Below are 26,898 nucleotides of genomic sequence, written 5' to 3' on the forward strand. Positions count from 1 at the left end.
AAACTTTCCAACCCATACCATGTTGTTGTCCAGGTTTGCTTCTGTTACTTGCTGTAATTTTAAGTGGGACAGTTCTAAAGCTGTATCTATTAACATACATCTCATCCTATATCTTTCATCTACATTCTGTGCTAAATGGCACAGTTTATTTTGGCTAACACCTGAAGTTCGGTACAGAAGTCAAATATTTAGATCTAGACAGTTGTGTTGATGAACAATTCATAGAAATTATTTATGAATTTCTATTATACTTAATAATAACATTGCAAAAGACTTCAATGATAGAAGAAACTAAAAGGAGTTTATATTTTATTTTTCAAACTGATGAATTTTTTTTTTGTTTAGAATTACAGATGAGTTCCTAACATTCCCAGCCTCCTCTCTAACCTGCTGATTATTATTAATTTATTTATTTACTCATTCATTCATTCATTCATTCTTTCATTCGATATTTATGCCGACCTTCTCCTTAGACTTAGGGTGGCTTACAACATGTTGGCAATATCACTTTTTAACAGAGCCAGCATATTGCCCCCACAATCCACGTCCAGATTTTACCCACCTCAGAAGAATGGAAGGCTGAGTCAACCTTGAGCTGGTGATGAGATTTGAACTGCTGACCTCCAGATCTATAGTCAGCTTTAGTGGCCTGCAGTACTTACTGTACTTTACATGCTGTGCCACATCGGCTTTAACATTCTTGATGAGCATTTACTTAAGGAACTCCTTAGATCAGATAAAAAAATGCCAGAACATTTCCTCCTTGTTGATTTGGTAAATTTATTTCATTTTAAAATCCTTTGCAGAAATAGATATATTTGCAAATCGTTAAGAATGCTTTATCCTGGTTCTATTTCCTGATTCCAGATGGAGCTGACCAATGGAACTACAGTCCAAGAATTCATCTTGCTAGGCTTGGAGGATGGGAATCAAAAACGGTTCTTCCTCTTTATCCTTTTTACTATTGTCTACATTAGTACTTTGGTCGAGAATGCCACTATTATCATGCTGGTGTGGGTAGATGTGCAATTAGCACAGCTGCCTATGTATCACTTTTTGGCAAACTTCTCCCTGCTAGAGATTTGCTATGTGACGACCACCATGCCTCGAATGCTCTTCGATTTGACTTCTCCTCAAGGGATCATCTCCTTCCAAGCCTGTTTCATTCAATTCTACATTTTCTATTCCCTTGGCAGCACTGAAGACTTCTTCCTCTCAGCCATGGCCTTGGATCGCTATCTGGCCATCTGCCGCCCACTCTATTATCCAACAATTATGTCTCCAAAGAACTGCTCCAAACTTGTGGCTAGCTGCTGGATAGCTGGCTTTTTGGTCTATGCTGTCCCCATAACATTGATCTCTAGGTTGCCTTTTTGTGGCCCCAATGTTTTTGATCACTTTTTGTGCGATCAAGGGATTCTGACCTTAGCTTGTCTTCCATTTGGAAATGCTCCACTTATCCTCTTTTCCATGAATATTTTTGTCATATTTGGCAACTTAATCTTTGTAACTATTTCCTACGGCATTATCATTGTCACATTGATCAAATCCTCTAACCAAAGAAGCAAGAAGAAAGCCTTCTCCACCATATCTTTTCATATCATGGTGGTGACTCTTTTCTATGGTTCTGTGGCAGGAATGTATGCCGCTCCAGTTGGTAAAGATCAGTCATGTGCCACTAAAATAATCACTGTCTTCTACACTGCCATTACGCCCCTTCTCAACCCCATGATCTACTGTCTGAGGAACAATCAGATAAAGGAGGCGCTGCACAGGTTGCTGAGGAGGATGGAGCAATGGCTAAGAAAACAGGAGCGGAAAGGAGAAATCTAATCACTAGTTATGCATACTTTAATACCAGTGTTGTAAATCCTTTTAGCAAAATCTCATATCCTCAAACTCTAATTTTTTAAAAGTAGATTTCAAGAACAAGGGACCTAACCAAGAAGAACAAATGAATCCTAACGTCTGGGTGATAGATCCAGATTAATATTTACAATCCTAAAGTCTAAATTCAAAATGCAACATTAATAAGGCACTAAAGGTAATGATTACAATATAACATAATAACAGAGTTGGAAGAGACCTTGGAGGTCTTCCAACCCCCTGCTTAGGCAGGAGACCTTACATCACTTCAGACAAATGGTTAACCAATCTCTTCTTAAAAACATCCAATTTTTAAAGCTCCAATTGGAGCATTCACAACTTCTAGAGGCAAGTTGTTCCACTGATTAATTGTTCTACCTGTCAGGAAATTTTTCCTTAGTTCTAGGTTGCTTCTCTCCTTGATTAGTTTCCACCCAGTGCTTCTTGTCCTAGCCTCAGGTGTTTTGGAGAATAGCTTGACTCCCTCTTCTTTGTGCCAGTCCCTGAGATATAGAAACACTGTTATCATGGGTCCCCCTAGTCTTACTTTTCAACAAGTTCCTGCAACCGTTCTTCATCTTCATCATGTTTCCCTTGTCCAGGTTTGTTTGACTCTATGAGGTGGTGGTCATCTCTTTTTCATAGCTGAGGGAACTAGAGAAGACACTTCTGTGATAATATGTAGCGCTGGGCGAACTTCAGGAAGTTCGGGTTTGGCGAACTCACCTAAACTTTGCCGTGAAGTTTGGGTGAGTTTGCCGAACCCAAACTTTACCTGAACCCGAACCTGAACAGCAGCAGCGCTTTTAAAAACTTTTTAAAAAAGTTCGGGTAAAGTTCGGGTTTGGCGTGAAGTTCGGGCAAAGTTTGGGTTCGGCGTTTGGCCGAACACAGCGAAATACCACGAAACACCGCCGCCCAGGAGGAGAGTGGGGAATCCCATCATGGGATTTCCCACCTCCTTTTGTTTGCAGCGCTGCAAGCAAAAGGAGGTGGGAAATCCCACAAGGGGATTCCGGGGGCGGGGCTTTGATATCACGGAGACTCCTTCCTCCCTGTTTCGGCCAGCCAGGAAGTAGTCTCTGTGATGTCAAAGCCCCGCCCCCAGAATCCCCTCGTGGGATTTCCCACCTCCTTTTGCTTGCAGCGCCGCAAGCAAAAGGAGGTGGGAAATCCCACAATGGGATTCCCCACTCTCCTCCCGGGTGGTGGTGTTTCGCAGTGTTCGGTCAAATGCTGAACCCGAACCCGAACTTTACCTGAACTTTTAAATAAGCTTGGGTTCGGGTTTGGCATGCCGAACTTTGCAAGTTTGGTTCGCCCAACACTAATAATATGGCTGACATTGCTATATCCTGAAGCACATGGAGTGTTGTTACTTTCCCTCTGAAATGGTACCTACTTATCTACTTGCATTTGCATGTTTTTGAACTGCTAGGTTGTCAGGAGCTGCAACAGGAATAGTCTGTAGTAATTACCTGTATATCAAGGTTAAATATGTAGACTTTCCATACAGGTAATTACTACAGACAATTCTGCCCCCTTCAAAACCTCCAATTACTCTGAAGCATTTCAGATCCTTCAACCTGATCAACTGTTGGATTTAGACTCTAGAGAACTGGGAGTTTCCTTCACAGATTTCATATTATTAATATCTTGTCTGATATGGGATATTTTCTATTTCAGAATGAGTTGTGACTCACCTAGAGTGATTATTATGTCCTCAGTATATAACATTAGTCACGTGACTACGGAATATTAATTGGGTTTAGACTGTCTCCATTGTAGTCCTTTTCAGGTATTGGATTATTTGCTGACCACAATTTTATTATTTACTGTATTTATTTATTTATTTATTTATTTACTTACTTACTTACTTATTTATTTATTTATTTATTTAATTTATTCAAATTTTATGCTGCCCTTCTCCTTAGACTCAGGGCGGCTTACAACATGTTAGCAATAGCACTTTTTAACTGAGCCAGCATATTGCCCCCAACAATCTGGGTCCTCATTTTACCCACCTCGGAAGGATGGAAGGCTGAGTCAACCTTGAGCCGGTGGTGAGATTTGAACTGCTGACCTACAGATCTACAGTCATCTTCAGTGGCCTGCAGTACAGCACTCTACCTGCTGCGCTACCCCAGCTTATTTCCCACCTTTATTATTTTTACGAACAACTCAAGGTGGTAAACACATCCAACACACCTTCTTCCTCCTATTTTTCCCACAATACTAACCCCGTGGGGTAAATTAGGTAGACAGAGAGTGACTAGTCCAAAGATGCCCAACTGGTTTGCATGGGTAAGGTGGGATTTGAACTTAGGGTCTCCCGCTTATGTAAAAATGTAACGAAGAATGCGTATCCTCTATTTGGACATGTTTTTAACTCAATCTATGTTCTGATGACTCCTACTATCCATGTCATTTGAACCTATGGAAAGGTTAGCATCTTCACCAGAGGTAATATTCATTTACGTTCCCTACTGGTTTGCAAATGTAAGCATATGCCTTTTGAGCATGTGTGCAGCCTTCCATGCATGTGCTTTGCTCACCCACATGGCTTGCATGTGTGTGCATGGCTTCAAAACATGCCTAAATAGGACAGCATAGAGCTGGGGCAGGTGGATTGGCTCACCCACAGGTCACCACTACTGGTTCAGCCAAACCAATCTGAACTAGCTGAATACCACCTCTGAACTTCACATTCATATTGTTTTACACATTGTGTGCATTACATGAATTGTTTTTGAAGTTTTGCACAATTCCTCCATATGGTTTTGCTTTTCACACTTGTGACATTTCTACCCACCACCTGAACAATATTTATGTATCTTCTTCATACATTTTGATTAAACTGTTGGCACAGCCTTTCCTTTTTCTAAATATTTATTACTCGATGCTAGTTTTTTTCTTAGGCCCAAACTACCTGAAGCTTCCCTCTTTGATACAAATCTTGATTGTGTAGGATGGCAGCACTTGAAATATTAATACTTATGTGTCATCTTCTTCTTCTTCTTCTTCTTCTTCTTCTTCTTCTTCTTCTTCTTCTTCTTCTTCTTCTTCTTCTATTACTACTTCTACTACTACTACTACTACTACTACTACTACTACTACTACTACTACTAAGACAAACTAGATTTGGGAATGGAGTCATGTTTCAAGGGCTTCACTTTTGAAGCTATATGTCAATTTACAATAATACAAAGATGAACTGATTAATTTTGAAAACATTGTGTTGGATTCTCCTTTAATTTTAAACAAAAAGGAGCCTACTATATTGCAAAGAGCTGCCCATTTCTCCCATCACTTTGGTGGATTTGACTTCTGCTAAGCAATACCTTCCTCTCATTAGAAAAAACAAGACTTGCATAAAGAATTAAATTTCTACCAATCATCAGAAATGAAGTGTTAGATTGTATACAGTTCTCTAACACTTTTGTATCAGCTTTATGCTAACTTCACTTCATCAACCAATCTGAAACAATTTTAGAAATTTTGAACACCCAGGAAATTAGCAAAAAATCAATCTTTGAGGCTAGCTGGGATTTTTATAGGAGTTCCATCTTTGCTTAGACCTCAAATACATTTATTTATGGAATTATTGATTTAGATATTTTTTTATAGTGGAAGATACTTTGACCTTCTGAAACAGAAGAAAGAAATGATGGGCAATGAACTCCTTTAGATGTTTAGAGAGGCATAAAAACATGGGTATTTTATTCCTCCTGCTCAATGCCATATGATACTAGGCTATTTTTTTTTTGCTTAAACTGAGAACTTCTAATCTTGTTTTCCCCAAAATTAATTTGCAGTGACTGATTTCCAACTATAAATGATTAAAGTTTTCATTGTTCTCTTTAGAACCTCTGAGGCTCTTGGACCTCGTTTATATTCCTCCAATAATCCTGTTACCATGGGCTTCCTGTTGAAGATCAGGAGACATGGGTCTTTCTTTAGCCCTATTTATCATCTTTGTAGACACGCTGTTCTGTTTACACTGTATCTTCCAATGGGTGTTATGCTGTAGTGCAGGTAGGAGGGCAAGAAGATAACAATTCAGCCAGTCAAAAATGAGTGTACATAAAATAAAATAAATTCCTTTAAAAAAACTTGCAAGAAGCATTTAGTTTGATGCTCAAAAGCTGGTTATTGGAATGATCTTCCTTTCTGTTTATAGAAATGATGATAATTATGGTAGCCTCCACCCCCACTTAGAGAATGTCACTTGATCTTTTGGGAAGAAGAGTGAATTAAGAGTTGATTTCCTCATCCAGTAAAATTATTTTCTGCCAATTCAAATGTCACAAAATCTCCTCATGGGTTTTCTGGATTTGAATAGTCTAATTAGTTTATCTCATAAACCCATGAGTTTAATGCAATTAACACCAGTTTAGGGAATTCCTGTTCCTGAAAATCTCCAAAATTTATCCATGGCATTCACTTTGACAACTTGATTTCATCCAGAATCTTGTGTATTCTTTATAATCCTTTACTGGATAACAAGTGTTCAACTGATGTTGCTAATAGATGATATAAATGAAGACAGTGGCTTTAATCTTGCACACGAACAAACCTGCTCACACCAATGTTTTGGTCTATGTTGGATTACATTCTCCTGCTTAATGCAAAATACACTTGATTTTTTTTTTGCCAGTAGAACCAGTTAGGATCTCCGGGCAGCATAACACCTTTAAAAATATTTAAAAAATAAAAATAGGGGTGGCTTCTAATCATTTTTGACTATACTTCTAGAAATTCAAAATTTCAATCATAATTGAGCTCACTTTAATTGCCTGGATTATACAAGCCAATCTCAGCCTGGTTCCTCATCTGCAGTTGACAGGAAGGCAGGAATAACAAGGGCTCTACCACCCCACCCCATCCTGTGAGTGAAGGAGTGGAGCTAATGGTAAGTGATCACTATTGACCTGGAGAAAAAGCAACTTGTTAATATTTACTAGAGGCTTGCAAAGTATTCAAGAGACGTTGCTCAGTTTGGATGCAGCAAAGAAAAGTTGGTCAAAAGGAGCTGTTGAATAAAGGAGGGTGCTGAAATTCTACATGTAAATTCTTGGGCTGGGGTTATTTGGTCTTTGCTATCAGTAACGCTTCTCCCTAAGAGATGCTAAGCCACTAGCTACATGGTTTTCAGTTTACCTATGCTACTTCCAGAACATAGATTTTTTAAAAACTACTTGGTGAGAGACCGGTGTTTATCAGCAATATATTGCAGAATTTGAATATGTCCATCTCTCTTAAAAGTGGCAGGTTTATTGAATGATGCCTATAGTTTGGGCAAAATGAATGTTCTGAGCTTCCCAATTCATCTAACACTTTCCCTGTTTTTTGTTTCATTGAGCAAAATTGAATTATAGCCATCTACTCTACCATTAGGTGCTCATTCCTCCAGATCTCCTATAAGAAAATTCAATTGTATCAGAAACTAAATTCGAGCATGTATATCCCTGGATGTATCCTCATAGTCAGAGAAACTCCATGATAGCAAGGAGATGGTGTGGTGGCAAAATGCCACCCCCACAAGTTTTCTTGGTTTAATAGCTAAAGTAGGATTCTACTCAGATTCATTAATGTGGCTAGAGACTCACTTAAAATCTGACTACAGGCACGTTTATTAAATCATTCAGCATAGGAATGGGAAAGGTTTAGATTTGGAGCAGTTGCTTATCTTTTCTTGACCCTCTCTTGTTCTTGCCTCAGTTTTCTTTCTCAGATCAAGTCTGAGTTTACATCCTACAAAGCCCAAGCTCTGAGATATCTTCTACTAATTTCTGTGACTCTGTTAATGTTCATACTGCTTTGAACAAGAAACAGCTGTCTTAGAACCTCAGGAGTTTTCTATGGGATCTAACTGAAGGTATTCTTCCTCTTTACATTATGGCAGCTTCTTCCTGAGATTTAGTCCTTCTTTCTTCCCTCATATTAGCTCTGACTTCAAAATGAAAAGAGCATCCCTATCAGTACATTCAATCAATGCACTTTTATCATCCACGTGTGGCTCTGTGGCTTGCAATTCTAGGTCTGTATCTATATGGGAAGAACACAGAACCTGCAATAACAAAAGGAAGAGCTACCACCAAGACAATGGTGAGATAAAACAGTGAGGCAGAAATATAATTTGAGAAAGTGACTCAAATAGGACTCTGGTGAGGATAAAGGGAGGGAAGAGGAAGATATTCAGGATTGCAAGGTGATATTACTGTAACCTTAGAATAAAAGTAATGTTCATATTGATAGTTTTGCTTTCCTCATCTAGCCCACATTGAAGAGGTAGCAGTATTTATCATCTCTTGTTTCATCTATATTTTATGTCGTATGGAACAGTTTACTTTGGCTATAGATGGTATGGAAACATTGTATGTTTTTCAGTGATCAGAATTATGCAGTGTTGCAAAACTCTGAATTAAAATATTTAGCTCAAGAAAGTTGTGAGAATAATATATCCATAGAAGTTGTAGTTGTGCTTCTATGGTACTTTAGTAATAATCTTAAAATGAATTCAATTGAAGAAGATACTGCCAATAATGACTTTATTTTCCATCCACCCTTCACATTGAGATGTGATATCCTTTTCCCTTTTCTGTGAGGGGGTCCTATCCCTTTCTTTAGTCTATTCTCTTCTTCCTTCCTTTCTTCCTTTCTTCCTTTCTTCCTTTCCTTTCCTTTCTTCTCTCCCTCCTTCTCCTTTTTCCCTCCCTCCCTCCTTCCTTCCTTTTTTTCATATAAAATATGAAAATGAAAGGGCCAATAATAGGGAACAAAAGGGAGGGAAAGGGGATAGAGAAAAGTATAGGAAAGAAGGGGGAAGCATTGACTTCTAACTCTGTCTGGTGTAGCAGAATAAGACAATAACATCAAACCACAACTTTTTACTTTTCCCTAGTAGTATAAACTAGCCATCTGTATAACAACAAATATCCAATCAGTAAAACCTAAAATTGAAGTTTCATTCCACTCACACATACCTCAAGCACAAAAGATTTTAGATCATAGAAACTTTTAGAAATATATGTAAATGGTACTTCTTTAACATTGTAGAACACTGCTTTTTTCCTCTTTGATTTCAGATGGATCTGGCCAATGAGACCACAGTCCGGGAATTCATTTTACTGGGTTTAGAGAGTGGGCAGCAATGGCGATTCTACCTACTTATCCTTTTTAGTTTTACCTACACAATAACTTTGATTGAAAACACCACTATTATCACTCTGGTACAACTAGATGACCACTTGGCCCAGCTGCCCATGTACATCCTCTTGGGAAATTTCTCCTGGTTGGAAATGTGCTATGTAACCACCTCCATGCCTCGTATGATCTTTGATCTGGCTTCCCCTCAAGGAATCATTTCCTTCAAAGCCTGTTTCCTTCAGTTTTACATTTTCTTCTCACTTGGAAGCACCGAATGCTTCTTCCTCTCAGCTATGGCTGTCGATCGCTATTTGGCTATATGCCACCCACTCCACTACCCAATAATTATGTCTTCAAGAAACTGTTCCAAGCTTGTAGCTAGTTGCTGGATTGCTGGGTTCTTGGGATATGCTATCCCAGTGACTTTGACCTCCAGGCTGTCCTTCTGTGGCTCCAACATCATTGACAATTTTGTGTGTGATCAAGGCCTTCTGTCCCTGGCTTGCCCACCTTTTAAAAATGCTTCTTTTATCAGTCAGATTTCTATGAATATTTTGATTATATTGGGTAACTTTGTCTTTGTCACTATCTCCTATGGCATTATAATTGTCACACTTATCAAATCCTCTAACCAACACAGTAGAAAGAAAGCCTTCTCCACCATATCCTTCCATCTGGTGGTGGTGATCCTTTTCTATGGTTCTGTGGCAGGAATGTATGTAGCTCCAAGTGGAGACAGTCAATCACGTGTCACTAAAATAGTTACTGTTTTCTACACTGCCGTTACACCCTTTCTCAACCCCATGATCTACTGCCTGAGGAATGATCAGGTGAAGGAGGCTCTGGGGAGGTTGCTGAGAAGGATGGAGCAAAGGCTGAGAGAGAAAAAATGATGTATGCAAAAGGATTGAGAATGAGAAAATGAATCGGCAGGTTGTATAATATTTATAAATTGACTTTTTTTGTTTGTATTTTTGATTAGCTTAAAAGCCAAGTAATTAAATAGGTTTGATTCCATTCCATTGAACTGGCATGGAATGACTGGACTGGATTGGTTTGGATTGGATTTTCTCTCAAATGTTTTATACCTGCAACACATGGACCAAAATAAATTGTGAATACTTTCAGCAATTAGGTAACAGCAGTGGTGGGATTCAATATTTTTTTATGGCTTAGTGAGTGTTGCTTGGCTTGGTGGGAATGACTTGGTGGGCATGGCAAGGGAAGGATACTGTAAAATCTCAATTTCCCTCCCCACTCCAGGGGAAGGTTCCTGCAAAAACCCCATTTTCTCCCAATCAGTGTGGGCTCAGGAGGAAGAGAATATATGGGAAATGGGCCGGTCAGATTATCTGAACTACTCAATATTTCCACTAATGGATCTCCAGAACTGGTCAGAATCTGCTGAATCCCACTTCTGTGATAACAGAATAAAGAAAACCATCAATCTGCTTCTTAAAATATTAAGTATATAACTTTATTTTTAACTGCTCCTCCCATTTCAGCGTTTTTATGGTTGGACTACTCATTGAAATGACCTTGTCAGGGTTCCAAGCTACAAACCCATAAAAACAAAACTTAGTCAAATAGATTCCTCAAAGATAATTTTATTGAGTATATCATATTGTCAAAGGCTGGTGAAAATTGACTATGACTATTCCCTCAGTTTTCTCCTAATTAAAAGTAAAATGTTTTCACTTTCTCAAAACAATCAATCACATGGTCCAATCAAGAGTCTGTTCAGGTGCTAGGTGACTCCAATCCCCTCCTTCTGAGCATCTGCAGAAATGCCCTTGGTTCCCAAGAGAAAGTATTTTGTTTTGGCTACAACACCCCAACTATCTCTGTTCCCTCTCTTTCCCTCTTCTCAGTGTGTCAGCTCTGATTGACGAACCTACTGAAATAAAAATGCAATATCTAGCATTGCAAATGAAATGAAAGCGAGGGGGACTCTTAATCCCCATCATTCAGGGGTTCTGGTTCTTATGAACCAGACCGGATCCTTCTTGAAAGGGAGGTGATGCAGGGGACACTACTGGGGGTCTTGTTTGGGATCAGAATACCCCACCAGATGTACCGGCCCAGTTTCACACCAGCGGTGGTGTGAAATCAGCTAAACTGCCGTGCCTAAGTCAACATTAGCCACAGAGACAATGCAACACAGGGATTGAAGAAGAGCAGTAACACCTGGAAAGAGGATGATTCTAAGCGCTGGCAAGGTAAAGAAAAAAATTATGAGGTGTGCTGGTGAGTGATGACTACCGAGAAGGGATCTGAAACTTGTTTTTTCTGGGGTTTTTTACTTTCAACGGAAAGAAAATGCTGGAAATTGGAGAGGAAGCGGCTATTTTATGGTGCGGTGAATAGCAAAAGCTTCAGGCTGCAGCAAATTGCCCAAGATTTCTTTTTTCTTTTTTAAGAGGTTTAATGACTTGGAATTTTGATTATTAAATCGGATTATTAAGGCAATTTTTTCCATTTTTAAGCAGCTATTTTTTGCGTCAAATGAAGAGAACTATTTACTGATGTGAAAGAATAGATTAATGCAATGGAAGAGAGAAAGGTCTGCCACCTCCTGGTTGGAGGAGTAATTGCAAGGAGAATTTTGATTTATATTTTCAACAGATGTTGGCCTTGTGATGGAATATCTTATCTGTTTTGGCTATGAGGTTGGAGTGCGCTTGTTATGTGTTTATTTTTTGAGAAGAAAGGATGCCATCAGCCTTTGTTTGGAATGATTTAATTTTTGAGAGAAGAGAATGAGAACTGACTGATGGAGATATGGTTATAGAACTGACAAAAGAATAAAATCAAACATCTGAAAAGCCTGGGAATTATTGTACAATGGATATTATTACCAGAAAGAGATTTAAAATACATCTTGGCAACATGGAATAAGGACTATGGAAATATGGAAAAATACAGATGGCAGCAGTATTTTTAAAGAAGAAGAATGAGACTATGATAAAATTTTAAATTTATAAAATTTATAAAGAATATGCTTTTGTAAAATGATGAATTGGATGAGTAGGAGTTAAAGGATGATTTTTAACTTTAATTGGATTTTATTATGGGGAATTATATTGGGAAACAATTAATATAGATTGCGGGATAGGAATGGAAAAGATATAGGGGGAATTAATTAGCAAGATGAAAAGTATTAATTGGGTTTTATGTGTAACAATGCTTAATTAAGATATGCTAAGATTATGAAAGTTATGTTTTGAGTTAAATAATGGAACAATGGAATGGTAGAATAATGAAAATAGAAAATGGTCATGGCTATGTTGGATGATTAATAATTTTACTATTTTTAATATTTGTAGGAGAAAGGTGAAAGAAAAAGAAAATAAAAGACATTGAGAATGAATTTTATATGTAATAAGGTTTAACTATAAGATAAGCAAAATTAGGAAATAGATATGTGGATGAATTATGGTATAATGAAACAATAGAATTATGAAAATAGAAAATTGACAATTGTATTGGATGATTTCTAATTATTTTTTAAATGGGAAACAATGACAATGACAAATAATGATTATAGAATTTAAGTACGGTAAGACATGTGAATTATAAATTATGATTTATATATATATATATATATGTTTTCGTAAATTTTCACGGGTATATGTATGTAGATTGTTCTGAGTTCGGGTTTTGCCCTGTGTAATATTTTGCATGTCTATGTGACGTTTCGGTATATATATATATATATATATATATATATATATATATATATATATATATATATAAATATTATACTGTATAAAATATATATATATATATATATATATATATATATATATATATATATATTATACTGATATAAATAAGTAAAGCAGGGCATAATGATTTCATTGGGGTTTCAGTGATTTAAACTAGATTAGGGTATGAGGATTTTATTGTGTTTATTGTTCCATTAAATGAAGTAGGTATTATTGGATACAAAATGTTATAAATTGGTTTAGGGTATGAGGATTTTACTGGCTTCACAGTGATTTATTTAGAACAGGGCACCATAATTCCACTGTGTTTACAGTGATATAATTAGGGTAGGGCATGAAGATTTCACTGGGTTTACAGTGATACAAATAGAGTAGGAAATGATAAATAGAAATAGGCGAAGATGATTTCACTGAATTTACAGTGATATAATTAGAGTAGGGCATGATGATTCCACTGGGTTCACAGTTATTTTTTAAAAATAGGGCATGGTTATTCTACTGGGCTTATAGTGATATAATTAGGGTAGGGCATGATGATTCTATTGGTTCTACAGTGATAGAAATAGAGTAGGAAATGATGATGCCATCGGGTTTATAGTGAGACAAATAGAATGGGGTATGATGACTCTATTTGATCTAAAGTGAAATAATTAGACTAGGGCATGATGATTCCACTGGGTTTTCAGTGATATGAAATAGATTAGGGTATGAGGATTTTGTTGGCTTTTTGTAGCACAAAATTGACTAGGATATGATGACTACATTGGGTTCACAAGGGATATATGAAATAAAAGGGAAAAGGTATCTTTTTTCCTTTTCCCTTATTTTTTCTTTTTCTCCCTTTTTTCTTTCCTTTTTTTAGCTTACCTATCAAAAGGAACTTTCATTAATTGGACTTATTGGACATATGTTATAAATTATTTGGACTTTCCCCCCTCAAATTAATATAATCTTGATCCCTGTGACAGTTAGATAAAATTTAGGATTTAATTGATACGAACAGGAATATTTGCTTTCTTTATGCCTCTTTTTTTGTTTTGCTAAAGGGCAATTATTATAAAAGTGGGGTTATGAAATATACATGAAACTGTTATTAAGGATAAATAGAGAAGACTGAAGCACTACTGCCAAAATGTATTAGATGAGATTAGAAAAGAAGCAGCTTAAAAAGTGTATTAGCTAATAGCCCCGGGTCTACGGAGAGGGGTAGCATACAAATCGAATCAAATCAAATCAATCAATCAAACAAACAAACAAACAAATAAATAGATGCCCATAAGAAATTTGAGTAATTGTTTTTTGTCCAGATGTCAAATGTAAAGGAGGCAGCACTGGATGGATTATGAATATCAAAATTAAAAAGATGAATTAGTTTAATGTAATTTAGGATTGATGGTATGTCAATTTGCATATGTGTTTGGAGTGAAACAAATAAAAAAATTATTTGCCATTAATATAGGTAGTCCTGAACTTATTATTTAGTGATCCTTCAAACCACTGAAAAAAGTGATCTCATAACCAGGTGCACTGTGCATGCAGCTTTAGTTATCTTGTGAGTAAGAGTAATGGCAGCCGCCGGTGGTTTGGGTGTAGTAGTAGCCGCAGTTGGTGAGCAAATTGCATGCATGCAAATCACACACTTCCAAGCCAGTAGGGAAGGTAAATAGATTTCTCTGCGGCTAACAACCATCTCAACAGTCATGTGATCAAAATTTGGGCAATTCGCAATTGGCATGAATTTAGGATGGTTGCAGTATCCCAGGTCTGAAAAGCAAAGTCTATAAGGGAAGCTGGATCCACTTAATGACCAATGGTTTATTTAATAACTGCAGTTGGTCCAGTGATTTACTTATTAACAACAGCCAAAAAAATTGAAAATCAGACAAGACCTGCTTAGAGGTTACCTTGTTTACCAATGGAAATTCTGCTCACAACTGTGATTGTAAATAGCAGACTATCTATGAAGGGAGTGAATAAAGATTGGGACTTCTAGGTTTCTATAAACAGGCACCCATGGAATCTGTTATGCCTTCCAATCTCATAGATAGCTGATCAATTGGTAATCAATGTTTAGGTTTCAGAATGGCTCCTAATTGTGAATAGAATCAATTTGCAAATTCACTGTTTTAAATGTGTGTGTGTGTGTGTATTTACCTTCCCTACCGGTTGGGAAGTGTGTGATTTTTGCTGATAATAAAAAAGAAGGGAGACTAGTATAGATCTATTTCAAGTTTATTTTCTCTCATCAGCCAGCTATACCCTTAATGGGATTTGAACCTGCAGCCTCTGCCTTGTAAGGCAGTGGTCTTAGCCTCTAGACTAGAGACTTGCCTCCTTATCAGCTTTTACCAGGATAGGGTTATATGTGATTTTTTTTTGTTGAGTCACCCTGATATATGGGAGGAGCATGAAGCTTCCTTTTTGCCACTCTGCCTACCAGGGGCCATATTCCAAGGCAGATAAACTTTTTAAAGATGACAACTATAATCTCTAAGTGTAAAAAATCTTTGCTGATAATGAAAAAAGAAGGGAGACTAGTATAGATCTATTTTGAACCTATTTGCTCCTATCAGCCAGCTATACCCTTACTGGGATTTGAACCTGCAGCCTCTGCCTTGTAAAGCTGTAGCATTAGCCTCTAGATTACAGGCTCACCTCCTTATCAGCTTGTACCAGGGAAGGGTTACCGTATTTTTCGCTCTATAAGACGCACCTGCTGATAAGATGCACCTAGTTTTTAGAGGAGGAAAATAGAAAAAAAATATTTTGAGCCAAAAAGTAGGCTAAAATATTTATTACAATAGCACTGCCCTAGGGAAATTGGGAAAATATACAAACAAGCCCCCCTCTCTCTTTCTTTCTATCTCTTCCTCTTTCTCTCTACCTTTCTTTCTCTTTCTCTCTCTCCCTTTCTCTGTCCCTCTCTTTCTTTCTCTCTGTCCCTCTCTTTCTTTCTCTCTGTCCCTCTCTTTCTTTCTCTCTGTCCCTCTTTCTTTCTCTCTGTCCCTCTCTTTCTTTCTCTCTGTCCCTCTCTTTCTTTCTCTCTGTCCCTCTCTTTCTTTCTCTCTATCCCTCTTTCTTTCTCTCTGTCCCTCTCTTTCTTTCTCTCTGTCCCTCTCTTTCTTTCTCTCTGTCCCTCTCTTTCTTTCTCTCTGTCCCTCTCTTTCTTTCTCTCTGTCCCTCTTTCTTTCTCTCTCTTATCTCTCCTTCTCTCACTCACTCTCTTTGTATCTCTCTCTTTCTCTCTCTCCTTCTCTATCTCTCCCTCTTTCTCTCTCCCCCTTTCTATCTCTCCTCTTCCTTTCTCTCTCTTTCTTTCTCTTTCTCTCTCCCTTATTTTTTCTGTTTTTCTGCTGTGGGCGGTTTAGGGCCCCTCAAACTCCGACGACCTCGCCCCTGGATCCTGGCCGGGACAGGGCAGCTTCCTCTGACAGGCGCCGCGCGGGGCCGAGGGGGCTTCAAAACTCAGGCGCCGCGCGGGGCCGAGGGGGCTCAGCAGGAGGCGCAGTGGTGGGCGGAGAGAGGGAAGGGGGGGGGCAGCGGCGTCCCTCCTGGCCTTGGCGGGCCGCCCGAACCTCCCCACCTCCTGCAAACACAGCGGGCGGCATGGGGAGAGCGAGGAGCCGGCTCCGGTGGGCACGGGGCTTGGCTGGCTGGCTGGTGGGGGGAGCGCCGCTGGTGGTGCAAAGGGAGACCCTCCTCCGGGAGGGAGGGGGCCAGGCAGCAGCTAGCCAGCCGAGTTCGCAGCCAAACTTTGCACAGGCGGCGGCCGGCTGCGAGCGACTGGCTGGGTTTTGGGTCTTCGAGACCTCCCTGCCTCCTGAAGCGATTCCCGTAGCCTTCCCAAAGGCTCGGAGCCGCCAACGCTCCTCCGGTGCCGCTCCGCCTCCTAAACCTGCGCGGTGGAGGCGTCCCCCAGCCCAGCACTTCCGGAGGCCGAAAGGCGCGGCTCTCTTCGGGGTTGGGAAGAGGAGAGGCGGCGACAGAGGCGGCGGTCTCCAGATGAGTATATCGCCGCCCCCCTCTGCTCCAGCGCCTCCCCCCCCTTCCCTGCCTGCATCTTCGCTCCATAAGACGTGGCTGATTTTTCATCCTACTTTGGGAGGGAAAAAACTGCGTCTTGTGGAGCGAAAAATACGGTATATGTGATTTTTTTTTGTTGAGTCACCCTGATATATGGGAGGAGCATGTGCACACACACACACACGCACACACACACAAATACAAATATACAAATACAAATACAAGTAAATGTAAATGTAAATATATTTAATAATTCCACCATCCATTAAGCAGCATACTGACTGAATACAAATGTCTTTGTGCAGTAACAATCAACATTAATTGCATTGATATTAATTCTCTAATCTTACAATACTAATATTTAACATAATAAACCTATTCACTTCTCCCTCTTAACCTACCTTCTAACTGGAATATAATAGTAACATTAAACATAATTATCCTAATAGCCATAATCATCATCATTTACTCCTCTCTCAGCTTATTTATATCTCACAAATCTCCTTCCTCTAGTTCAAACCTCCATTTTTATTCTCCAACAATCGATAAAATAATCCCCATGTCATGTAATGTTCAGTTATTTCTTTCTTCTTAACTGCAAGAATTAATATATTCATATTTGCATAATCTAATACTGTATTTTCATATCACATTCTTATCTCTTCACTTTTCCAGTTTTGTGCAAATACAATTCTGGCTGCAGTTAATACATGAATAATTAGATATGCATTTCCTTTACTGTAGATTTCAGCTTAAATCCCCAACAGAAATATTTTTTATTCTTTTATTCCCTCCTCCCCCTTGATGCACACATTTTTAAAGTAAACAATTCCAGAATTTTAAAATGCTATCCAACTACCATATCTTCCCGATTTAAAAGTCCAATTTTCTGTATATTTAAAAAATTACTATTTTTCTCTTTTGTGACTTCTCTTTCCAATCTGGTATTTTTCTCAGAATGCTTAGTCACCACTTTAACAAATAATCTGAGTAAATAATTCTAAATTATTTTTTGGGTTTTATTCTAAAAGCCAATTAAAACTGTACTATAAACATTTTTGAACTTATTGTTTTCTTTTCTTCTTCCTATCCCCTTTTCACATTGTCATCTTTTTTCTCAGCCATAGTTCTGTTCTTCTGAGAACTCTTCCAAGAGCTTCCTTCACCTGATCGTTCCTCAGACAATAGATCATAGGGTTGAGAAAGGGTGTAATGGCAGTGAAGAAGACAACGACTATTTTAGCACTACGTGACTGAGTTTTCCCACTTGGAGCTACATACATTGCTATCACAGAACCATACAAAAGGGCCACCACCATGAGATGGAAGGATATAGTGGAGAAACCTTTTTTCCTGCTACTTTGGTTAGAGGATTTGATCAATGTGACAATGATAATGCCATAGGAAATAATTATAAAGATTAAGTTGCCTACTATGAAGAAAACATTCAAGGAAGAGAGGATAAGTGGAACATTTCCAAGTGGAGGACAAGCTAAGGTCAGGAGCCCTTGATCACACAAAAAGTTGTCACAGACATTGGAGCCACAAAAGGACAATCTAGAGGTCAAAGTTATTGGGGCAGCATATGCTAAGAACCCAGTCATCCAGCAACCAGCTAAAAGCTTGGAGCAGTTCTTTGGAGACATAATTGATAGATAATATAGTGGGTGGCAGATGGCCAGGTAGCGATCTAAGGCCATGGTTGAGAGGAAGAAGTTTTCATTGATGCCAAGGGAGTGGAAAATGTAGAACTGAATAAAACAGGCTTTGAAAGAGATGATCCCTTGAGAAGAAGCCAGATCAAAAAGCATACGCGGTATAGTAGCGGTCACATAACAAATCTCTAGCAGGGAGAAATTTGCCAAAAAGTGGTACATGGGGAGCTGTGCTAATTGCGCATCTATATTTACCAGCATGATAATGGTGGCATTCTCAATTAATGTGCTGATGTATATAATAGTAAAAAGGATAAGGAGGAAGAACCGTTTTTGTGGTCCACTATTGAAGCCTAGCAAAACGAATTCCTGGACTGTGGTCCCATTGGTCAGCTCCATCTGAAATCTGAAGAATGTGTCATAATTAGGCTTTGTTAAAGATCATCAAACATATCAAAATAATTCTGTCAATTTTCTAAAATGTCTGCTCCTTGAATTATCAAGTTCAGAAGAAATGGTTTGGCAAGATGGATCTGTCCTAAGGGCATTATTAAAAATTTTCAAGCATGGTGGACCATTTTTAACAGTGTTATGAAAGTATAAATTGAATGAAATTTAATTTGATATTTCAGTGATAAGTGACTAGCTTTCAGTGGAAGCTGCCTTGAACAAAATGCTTTAGCTGCACCAAACCTCAGATACTTTCATCGCGTCTGTAGTCAAGTATTAAATTCCATTTATTGTAATTTAAAATTGTGCTTCTCAACTTTGAGAACTTTAAATCCTGCCTGGAAGAAGTCCACACATCTCAAAGCAGTCAAGTTTGAGAAACACTGTTTAGAATGAACAACAGAAGATAGGAGAAATCTGTTGACATCTTAGATAAATCCTCTCTAAGTCTAAGGAACAAAAGTAAACTAACTGAAAGAGTAGTAGATCCTTGGAACAAACTTCCAGCAGACATGGTTGGTAAATCCACAGTAACTGAATTTAAACATGCCTGGGATAAACATATATCCATTGTAAGATAAAATACAGGAAATAGTATAAGGGCAGACTAGATGGACCATGAGGTCTTTTTCTGCCGTCAGTCTTCTATGTTTCTATGTTTCTAAGAGGATAACAGGGTTTGGTTTATAGGTGTTGGGAAAGATACCACCTTTCATTACAATTGAGATTGAACGCTAAGATGGAGATAGGTAGGGGAAGACAAAAGGTTTTGCAGGAATACAGTAGCTGTCTTAATAGTGCCTACATTTAAACTCAAATTTCAAAGATTCTGAGAAAGAAGTTCCCATTCAATGCAGTACCAACACCAATAGAGCAGCCAGGTTTAAGGCATAACATTACACTCTTGTGCTGTGTAAGCTGAGGCTTGACCGGAGAGGTGGCCCTGGACAGGGGTGGTTTCCAACTTACCTTGCTGCTGGTTTGCTCCCTCGCGTGCCATAGGGGCATGTGCGCTCCTTCCATATGTGTGCATGTTCAGTGAGAAAAAATTGAAAATAACCCCCAAAGCTTAGAAAAAGACGGTGACCACATGCACAGTGCTGGAAATCGGCTTCTGTGCATGCTCAGAAGGAAAATAAATAAATAAATAAAATTCAAAAAAATAAATTAGGAATTTGTTTTAAAAAAAGATGCCAGCACCAACGGACTGGCACTGACCAATCCAATTCAGTGATGTCAATGTGACATCATCAGTGAGTAGCTACCGGTTTGGGGAAACCTGTCCAAACTGGGAGGACCCCATCCCTGGTCCTGGAAAGAGGAGAGAGAGAATAACAAGAGAGGACCAATAAAGGATAAACAACTGCCCAGAATCGAAACTTGCCAGGCTATTTCCTTGACATTTAGTAAATCTACCAGTAGTTAGTAAGTTAATAATTCTATACACTATAATTCCATACTTGTTTGGCAAATATGATAAATAAAAAAATAAAAAACACATACATACATACATACATACATACATACATACATACATACATACATACATACACAAATAAATAATTTTACTTTTAGGTTTAGCTTTTAGGACAACAGAAATCACCCAGTCTTAGACTATGGATATAGAATGTCAACATCCTCCTCCATTCAACAATTTCCTTAGAAATTGTATTTTAATCCCAAAATTAGGAATGATATACTTTGTAATTCAATAAAATGCAATTTATCGGCCAAGGAAATGTCTTCACTATGAATGAAAAATAGTTTTGTTGCAATGGATAAACCGATGGAAGGTGATTTTGATTGTTTCTAAACTGAATACTACACATAGCTATCTCTCAAAGACTTTGAAACCTATTAATAAATATTAGAGCTGCTTTTTCTCCAGGCAGATTATGATCATGTACCGTAGTTCTTCTCCTTCATCCAAAAGATGAGAATGTGTGTAGAGTCCTTGTTGTTATTCTCAACTGTTGAATGAGGAATCAAGCTCTCTATCCATAAAATGATCTTTATGTGTCAGATCAATATGAGATAATATTTTGAATTTCCAGAAGCATGCTGCAAAATAGTTACAAGCCATCTGAATGGGCAAGTGCTATGGAGCCATCAACCCCGATTTGACTGTAGTGACAACTAACAAGTCCTTGTTGCATTAAGGAAGAGCATGGATATAAATATTCGTGTGAACAGGTTTAATTGTATGCCAGCAAAAAACCTGTGCTGATCATTTATAACGTCTTCTGGCAACACTCTTTATTCAGTAGAGTATTGCAAATACTTACAAGCTATTAAAAAAATAGAAGAATACAAAACATGTGATCTGTGCTGTTGTCAGACTGAACGTACTGGATAATTTTTTGGAGATTTGCAGTCATAGGAATTCCCTGGGCTTCAGTGAAATTATTGGCAATCAATGGTTTCCAAAGGCAGCAAACCAATTAGGCAAATCTAACATAGAAAAGTACCAGAAGAGGATTAATGCAATTTGAATTCATAGAGAATTATTTGGCCAGAGGGGAAACTATCCTAGTTTCATTCTTCATCTGCTGTGTAAAATCAGGTGTAAAGGATGTGTGTGTTTGCCATAATTGTCAGAATTTCCAAAAAAGTAAAAAGAGGCATTGGTATATACTGATACACCCTTTCTCAAGGGATGAGCTAGCGGTCAAGCCTCAAAACAATCAGGAACACCCCAACTATCTCTATTCGTTCTCTCGCTGTCCTTCTTCTCAGTGTGTGATCTCTGATTGACAAACCTAGTGAAATAAAAATGCAATATCTACCATTGTAAATGAAATGAAAGAGATTCTTTGCTCTTTTGATGGCAGGATGAATCTTATGACTGTTCTGGTGGGTAACATATACATAACAGTGGGAGTTCTCTGTATGTGGGGACTCCTCATCTCCTCTGGAACCCTACCTCTTTTGGGGAGCTAGTCAAAAACTGGATGTTCTGGAAGGTCTTTAACACCAGAATTATTTAAAAGATTAAAAGTTATTAAAAAGTTATTAACAATTGGAGGAAAGATCAGAAGCAATGTGAGAAAATATTATTTTACTGAAAGAGTACTAGATGCTTGGAACAAACGTCCAGCAGATGTGGTTGGTAAATCCACAGTACCTGAATTTAAACATACCTGGGATAAACATACAGTGATATCTTGTCTTATGAACCCCTCTTCATACGAACTTTTTGTGATACAAAACCGTTGTTTAATATTTTTTTGCCTCTTCTTCCGAACTATTTTCACCTTACGAGTCAGAGCCACCGCTGCTGGGATGCCCCACCTCCAGACTTCCGTTGTCAGCTCAAGTGCGGGGGATTCCCATGAGGCTCCCCACACTGGGAAACCCCACCTCCAGGCTTCCATTGTCAGCCAAAGCGTGGGGATTCCCCTGAGGCTCCCCTTGCTGGAAAACCCCACCTGCGGACTTCCATTGCGAGCTGAAGCACTGGGATTCCCCTGAGGCTCCCCTTGCTGGGAATCCCTTCACTTTTTCTGGTGCTGCTTGAATCCCAGCGAGGGGAGCCTCAGAGGAATCCCAGCACTTTGGATGGCAACAGAAGTCCGCAGGTGGGGTTTCCCAGTGAGGGGCACCTCAGGGGAATCCCTGTGCTTCAGTCAACAATGGAAGTCTGGTGGCGGGGATTCCCAGCGGTACAAGGCAAAAGGGGTGACTTTTGGGATGGGGTTGCATGCCTTATTTGCTTTTACATTGATTCCTATTTGGAAAATTGCTTCATCTTAGAAACTTTTCATCTTACGAACCTGGTCATGGAACGAATTAAGTTCGTAAGACGAGGTATCACTGTATATCCATCCTAAGATAAAATATAGGAAATAGTATAAGGGCAGACTAGATGGACCATGAGGTATTTTTCTGCTATCAATCTTCTATGTATCTGTTTCTCAAATGCAATTATTAATATAGGAAGTCCTGAACTTATCGTCACTCATTTAGTGATGCTTCAAGCCACTGAAAAAAGTGATCTCACAACCACTGCACATGCAGCTTCAGTTATTTTGTGTTTATGGTTAATGGCAGCTGCCAGTGGTTTGGGTGTACTAATAGTGGTGGCCACCGGTAGTTCGGAGAACTGCTAGAAGCGTCAGCATGAGGCTCCACCCAGATGTTGCGTGCAAAGCCTTTTGAGCATGCACAGAGGCAGAAAAAGCACATGTGATGGTGGCACATGCAGATTGCATGTACACAAATCACATGCTTCCGAACCACTAGGGAAGGTAAATAGATTTCACTGCTGCTAAGAACTGTGATCAAAATTGGGGTATCATTGACATGAGTTTAGGAGTATCCCAGGTCTGACAAGCAAAGTCAATGAGGGAAGCTGGATCCACTTAATGACCTATAGTTTCCTTAATAACTGCAATTGTTCCAGTGATTTGCTTAATGCCCACTGGGAAAAAATAGTTAAAAATCAAACTTGCTTCTATTTCTAACTTCCATTTTTATTCCCCAACCATCGATGAAATAATCCCCATTTCATGGAATATTCAGTTTGTTCTTTCTTGTTAATTGCAAGCATTAATACATTCATTTCTGCACATTCTAATATTTTCTTAATCATATTCTTATCAGTAGGGATCTTTTCACTTTTCCAGTTTTGTGCGAATACAATTCTGGCTGCAGTTAAAATATGAATAATTATATATGCATTTCATTTACTGTTGGTTTCATGTAAAATCCCCAACAGAAATATTTCTGGTCTTAAATCAGTATGCTGCTTTATCATCTTTTCCAGCCAGGTATGTATTTTTGTCCAGTATTTTTTCCTTCTAGGTATGTCCACCTTATATGATAAGACTCAAGTATCTGGTAGTAGTTCCAAAGAGATGAGAGAGAAAAAAGGAGAGAGAAAAAGAAGAAAGGAATGAGAAAATGATGGAGAGAAAATGAGAGAAAACAACCCTTTCTTCCCAAGCCCTCCTTTTATTCCCTCCTCCCCCTCGCTACACAATTATAAAAGCAGGATAAGTTTTTAAAGTAAATAATCCCAGCATTTTAAAATGCTACCCCACTACATGTCTTCCTGATTTAAGAGTCCAATTTTCTGTATATTTAAAAAATTACTATTTTTTTCTCTTCTATCTTTTCCTTCCAATCCGGTATTTTCCTCAGAATGCTTAGTCACAACTTTAACAAATAATTCTGAGCAAATAGTTCTAAATTATTTATTGGGTTTTATTCTAAAAGTCAATTAAAAATGCATTCTAAATATTTTTGAACATGTTATTTTGTTTTCTTGTTTCTATCCCCTTTTCAGATTGTCATCTTCTTTCTCAGCCATAGCTCTGTTCTTCTGAGAACTCTACCCAGAGCTTCCTTCACCTGATCGTTCCTCAGACAATAGATCATAGGGTTGAGAAAGGGCGTAATGGCAGTGTAGAAGACAACGACTATTTTAGCAGTACGTGACTGTGTTTTACCACTTGGAGTTACATACATTGCTATCACAGAACCATACAAAAGGGCCACCACCATGAGATGGAAGGATATAGTGGAGAAACCTTTTTTCCTGCTACTTTGGTTAGAGGATTTGATCAATGTGACAATGATAATGCCATAGGAAATAGTTATAAACATTAAGTTGCCTACTATGAAGAAAACATTCAAGGAAGAGAGGATAAGTGGAACATTTCCAAGTGGAGGACAAGCTAAGGTCAGGAGCCCTTGGTCACACAAAAAGTTGTCACAGACATTGGAGCCACAAAAGGACAATCTAGAGGTCAAAATTATTGGGGCAGCATATGCCAAGAACCCAGTCATCCAGCAACCAGCTAAAAGCTTGGAGCAGTTCTTTGGAGACATAATTGATAAATAATATAGTGGATGGCAGATGGCCAGGTAGCGATCTAAGGCCATGGTTGAGAGGAAGAAGTTTTCATTGATGCCAAGGGAGTAGAAAATGTAGAACTGAATAAAACAGGCTTTGAAAGAGATGATCCCTTGAGGAGAAGCCAGATCAAAAAGCATACGCGGTATAGTAGTGGTCACATAACAAATCTCTAGCAGGGAGAAATTTGCCAAAAAGTGGTACATGGGGAGCTGTGCTAATTGTGCATCTATATTTACCAGCATGATAATGGTGGCATTCTCAGTTAATGTGCTGATGTATATAATAGTAAAAAGGATAAGGAGGAAGAACCGTTTTTGTGGTCCACTATCCAAGCCTAGCAAAACGAATTCCTGGACTGTGGTCCCATTGGTCAGCTCCATCTGAAATCTGAAGAATGTGTCATAATTAGGCTTTGTTAAAGATCATCAAACATATCAAAATAATTCTGACAATTTTCTAAAATGTCTGCTCCTTGAATTATCAAGTTCAGAAGAAATGGTTTGGCAACATGGATCTCTCCTAAGGGCATTATTAAAAATTTTCAAGCATGGTGGACCATTTTTAACAGTGTTATGAAAGTATAAATTGAATGAAATTTAACTTTATATTTCAGTGATAAATGACTAGCTTTCAGTGAAAGCTGCCTTGAACAAAATGTTTAAGCTGCACCAAACCTCAGATACTTTCATTGCGTCTGTAGTCAAGTATTAAATTCCATTTATTGTAATTTAAAATTGTGCTTCTCAACTTTGAGAACTTTAATGGGTGAGGACTTCAACTTCCTAAATCCTGCCTGGAAGAAGTCCACACATCTCAAAGTGGCCAAGTTTGAGAAACACTGTTTAGAATGAACAACAGAAGATAGGAGAAATCTGTTGACATCTTAGATAAATCCTCTCTAAGTCTAAGGAACAAAAGTAAACTAAGAGGATAACAGGGTTTGGTTTATAGGTGTTTGGAAAGATACCACCTTTCATTACAATTGAGATTGAATGCTAAGATGGAGATAGGTAGGGGAAGACAAAAGGCTTTGCAGGAATACAGAAGCTGTCTTTATAGTGCCTACATTTAAACTCAAATTTCAAAGATTCTGAGAAAGAAGTTCCCATTCAATGCAATACCAACACCAATAGAGCAGCCAGGTTTAAGGCATAACATTGCACTCTTGTGCTGTGTAAGCTGAAGCTTGACCGGAGAGGTGGCCCTGGACAGGGGTGGTTTCCAACTTACCTTACTGCTGGTTTGCTCCCTTGAGTGCCATGGGGGCATGTGCATTCATTCCATATGTGTGCATGTGCAGTGAGAAAAAATTGAAAATAACCCCTAAAGCTGAGAAAAAGACGGTGACCACATGCACAGTGCTGGAACTCGGCTTCTGTGCATGCTCAGAAGGAAAATAAATAAATAAATAAAATTAAAAAAAAATAAATTAGGAATTTTTTTTTTAAAAAGATGCCAACACCCCCAGACTGGCACCGACAAATCCAATTCAGTGATGTCAATGTGACATCATCAGTGAGTAGCTACCGGTTTGGGGAAACCTGTCCAAACTGGGAGGACCCCATCCCTGGTCCTGGAAAGAGGAGAGAGAGAATAACAAGAGAGGACCAATAAAGGATAAACAACTGCCCAGAATCGAAACTTGTCAGGCTATTTCCTTGAAACATTTAGTAAATCTACCAGTAGTTAGTAAGTTAATAATTCTATACACTATAATTCCATACTTGTTTGGCAAATATGATAAATAAAAAAATAAAAAACACATACATACATACATACATACATACATACATACATACATACATACATACATATATACATACACAAATAAATAATTTTACTTTTAGGTTTAGCTTTTAGGACAACAGAAATCACCCAGTCTTAGACTATGGATATAGAATGTCAACATCCTCCTCCATTCAACAATTTCCTTAGAAATTGTATTTTAATCCAAAATTAGGAATGATATACTTTGTAATTCAATAAAATGCAATTTATCAGCCAAGGAAGTGTCTTCATTATGAATGAAAAATAGTTTTGTGGCAATGGATATACCGAGGGAAGGAGATTTTGATTGTTTCTAAACTGAATACTACACATAGCTATCTCTCAAAGACTTTGAAACCTATTAATAAATATTAGAGCTGCTTTTTCTCCAGGCGGATTA

At 38.3% G+C, this 26,898-nt stretch overlaps 4 protein-coding genes across 4 annotated transcripts; 2 read left to right on the forward strand and 2 right to left on the reverse strand.

Annotated features, from left to right (window-relative positions):
* The first annotated feature begins 867 nt into the window (after positions 1-867).
* LOC139154162 (olfactory receptor 11G2-like) lies at positions 868-1,833 on the forward strand. The gene has a single exon (XM_070728594.1). The coding sequence runs from the start codon at positions 868-870 to the stop codon at positions 1,831-1,833; it is 966 nt and encodes a 321-aa protein (XP_070584695.1).
* A 7,121-nt stretch (positions 1,834-8,954) lies between these two features.
* LOC139154163 (olfactory receptor 11H6-like) lies at positions 8,955-9,908 on the forward strand. Its single transcript, XM_070728595.1, has one exon. The coding sequence runs from the start codon at positions 8,955-8,957 to the stop codon at positions 9,906-9,908; it is 954 nt and encodes a 317-aa protein (XP_070584696.1).
* A 7,955-nt stretch (positions 9,909-17,863) lies between these two features.
* Positions 17,864-18,820, reverse strand: LOC139154164 (olfactory receptor 11G2-like). Its single transcript, XM_070728596.1, has one exon. It carries the CDS (start codon positions 18,818-18,820, stop codon positions 17,864-17,866), a length of 957 nt encoding a protein of 318 aa, XP_070584697.1.
* A 5,334-nt stretch (positions 18,821-24,154) lies between these two features.
* On the reverse strand, positions 24,155-25,111 carry LOC139154165 (olfactory receptor 11G2-like). The gene has a single exon (XM_070728598.1). It carries the CDS (start codon positions 25,109-25,111, stop codon positions 24,155-24,157), a length of 957 nt encoding a protein of 318 aa, XP_070584699.1.
* Positions 25,112-26,898: the final 1,787 nt, after the last annotated feature.

This window comes from Erythrolamprus reginae, chromosome Z (genome assembly GCF_031021105.1).
Source record: "Erythrolamprus reginae isolate rEryReg1 chromosome Z, rEryReg1.hap1, whole genome shotgun sequence".
NCBI classification, from domain to species: Eukaryota; Metazoa; Chordata; class Lepidosauria; order Squamata; family Dipsadidae; genus Erythrolamprus; species Erythrolamprus reginae.

What these genes read in the sequence shown, in the direction of transcription:
- LOC139154163 (XM_070728595.1), top strand. Translation starts at nt 8,955, where the DNA reads ATGGATCTGGCCAATGAGACCACAGTCCGGGAATTCATTTTACTGGGT.
- LOC139154165 (XM_070728598.1), bottom strand. Translation starts at nt 25,111, where the DNA reads ATGGAGCTGACCAATGGGACCACAGTCCAGGAATTCGTTTTGCTAGGC.
- LOC139154162 (XM_070728594.1), top strand. Translation starts at nt 868, where the DNA reads ATGGAGCTGACCAATGGAACTACAGTCCAAGAATTCATCTTGCTAGGC.
- LOC139154164 (XM_070728596.1), bottom strand. Translation starts at nt 18,820, where the DNA reads ATGGAGCTGACCAATGGGACCACAGTCCAGGAATTCGTTTTGCTAGGC.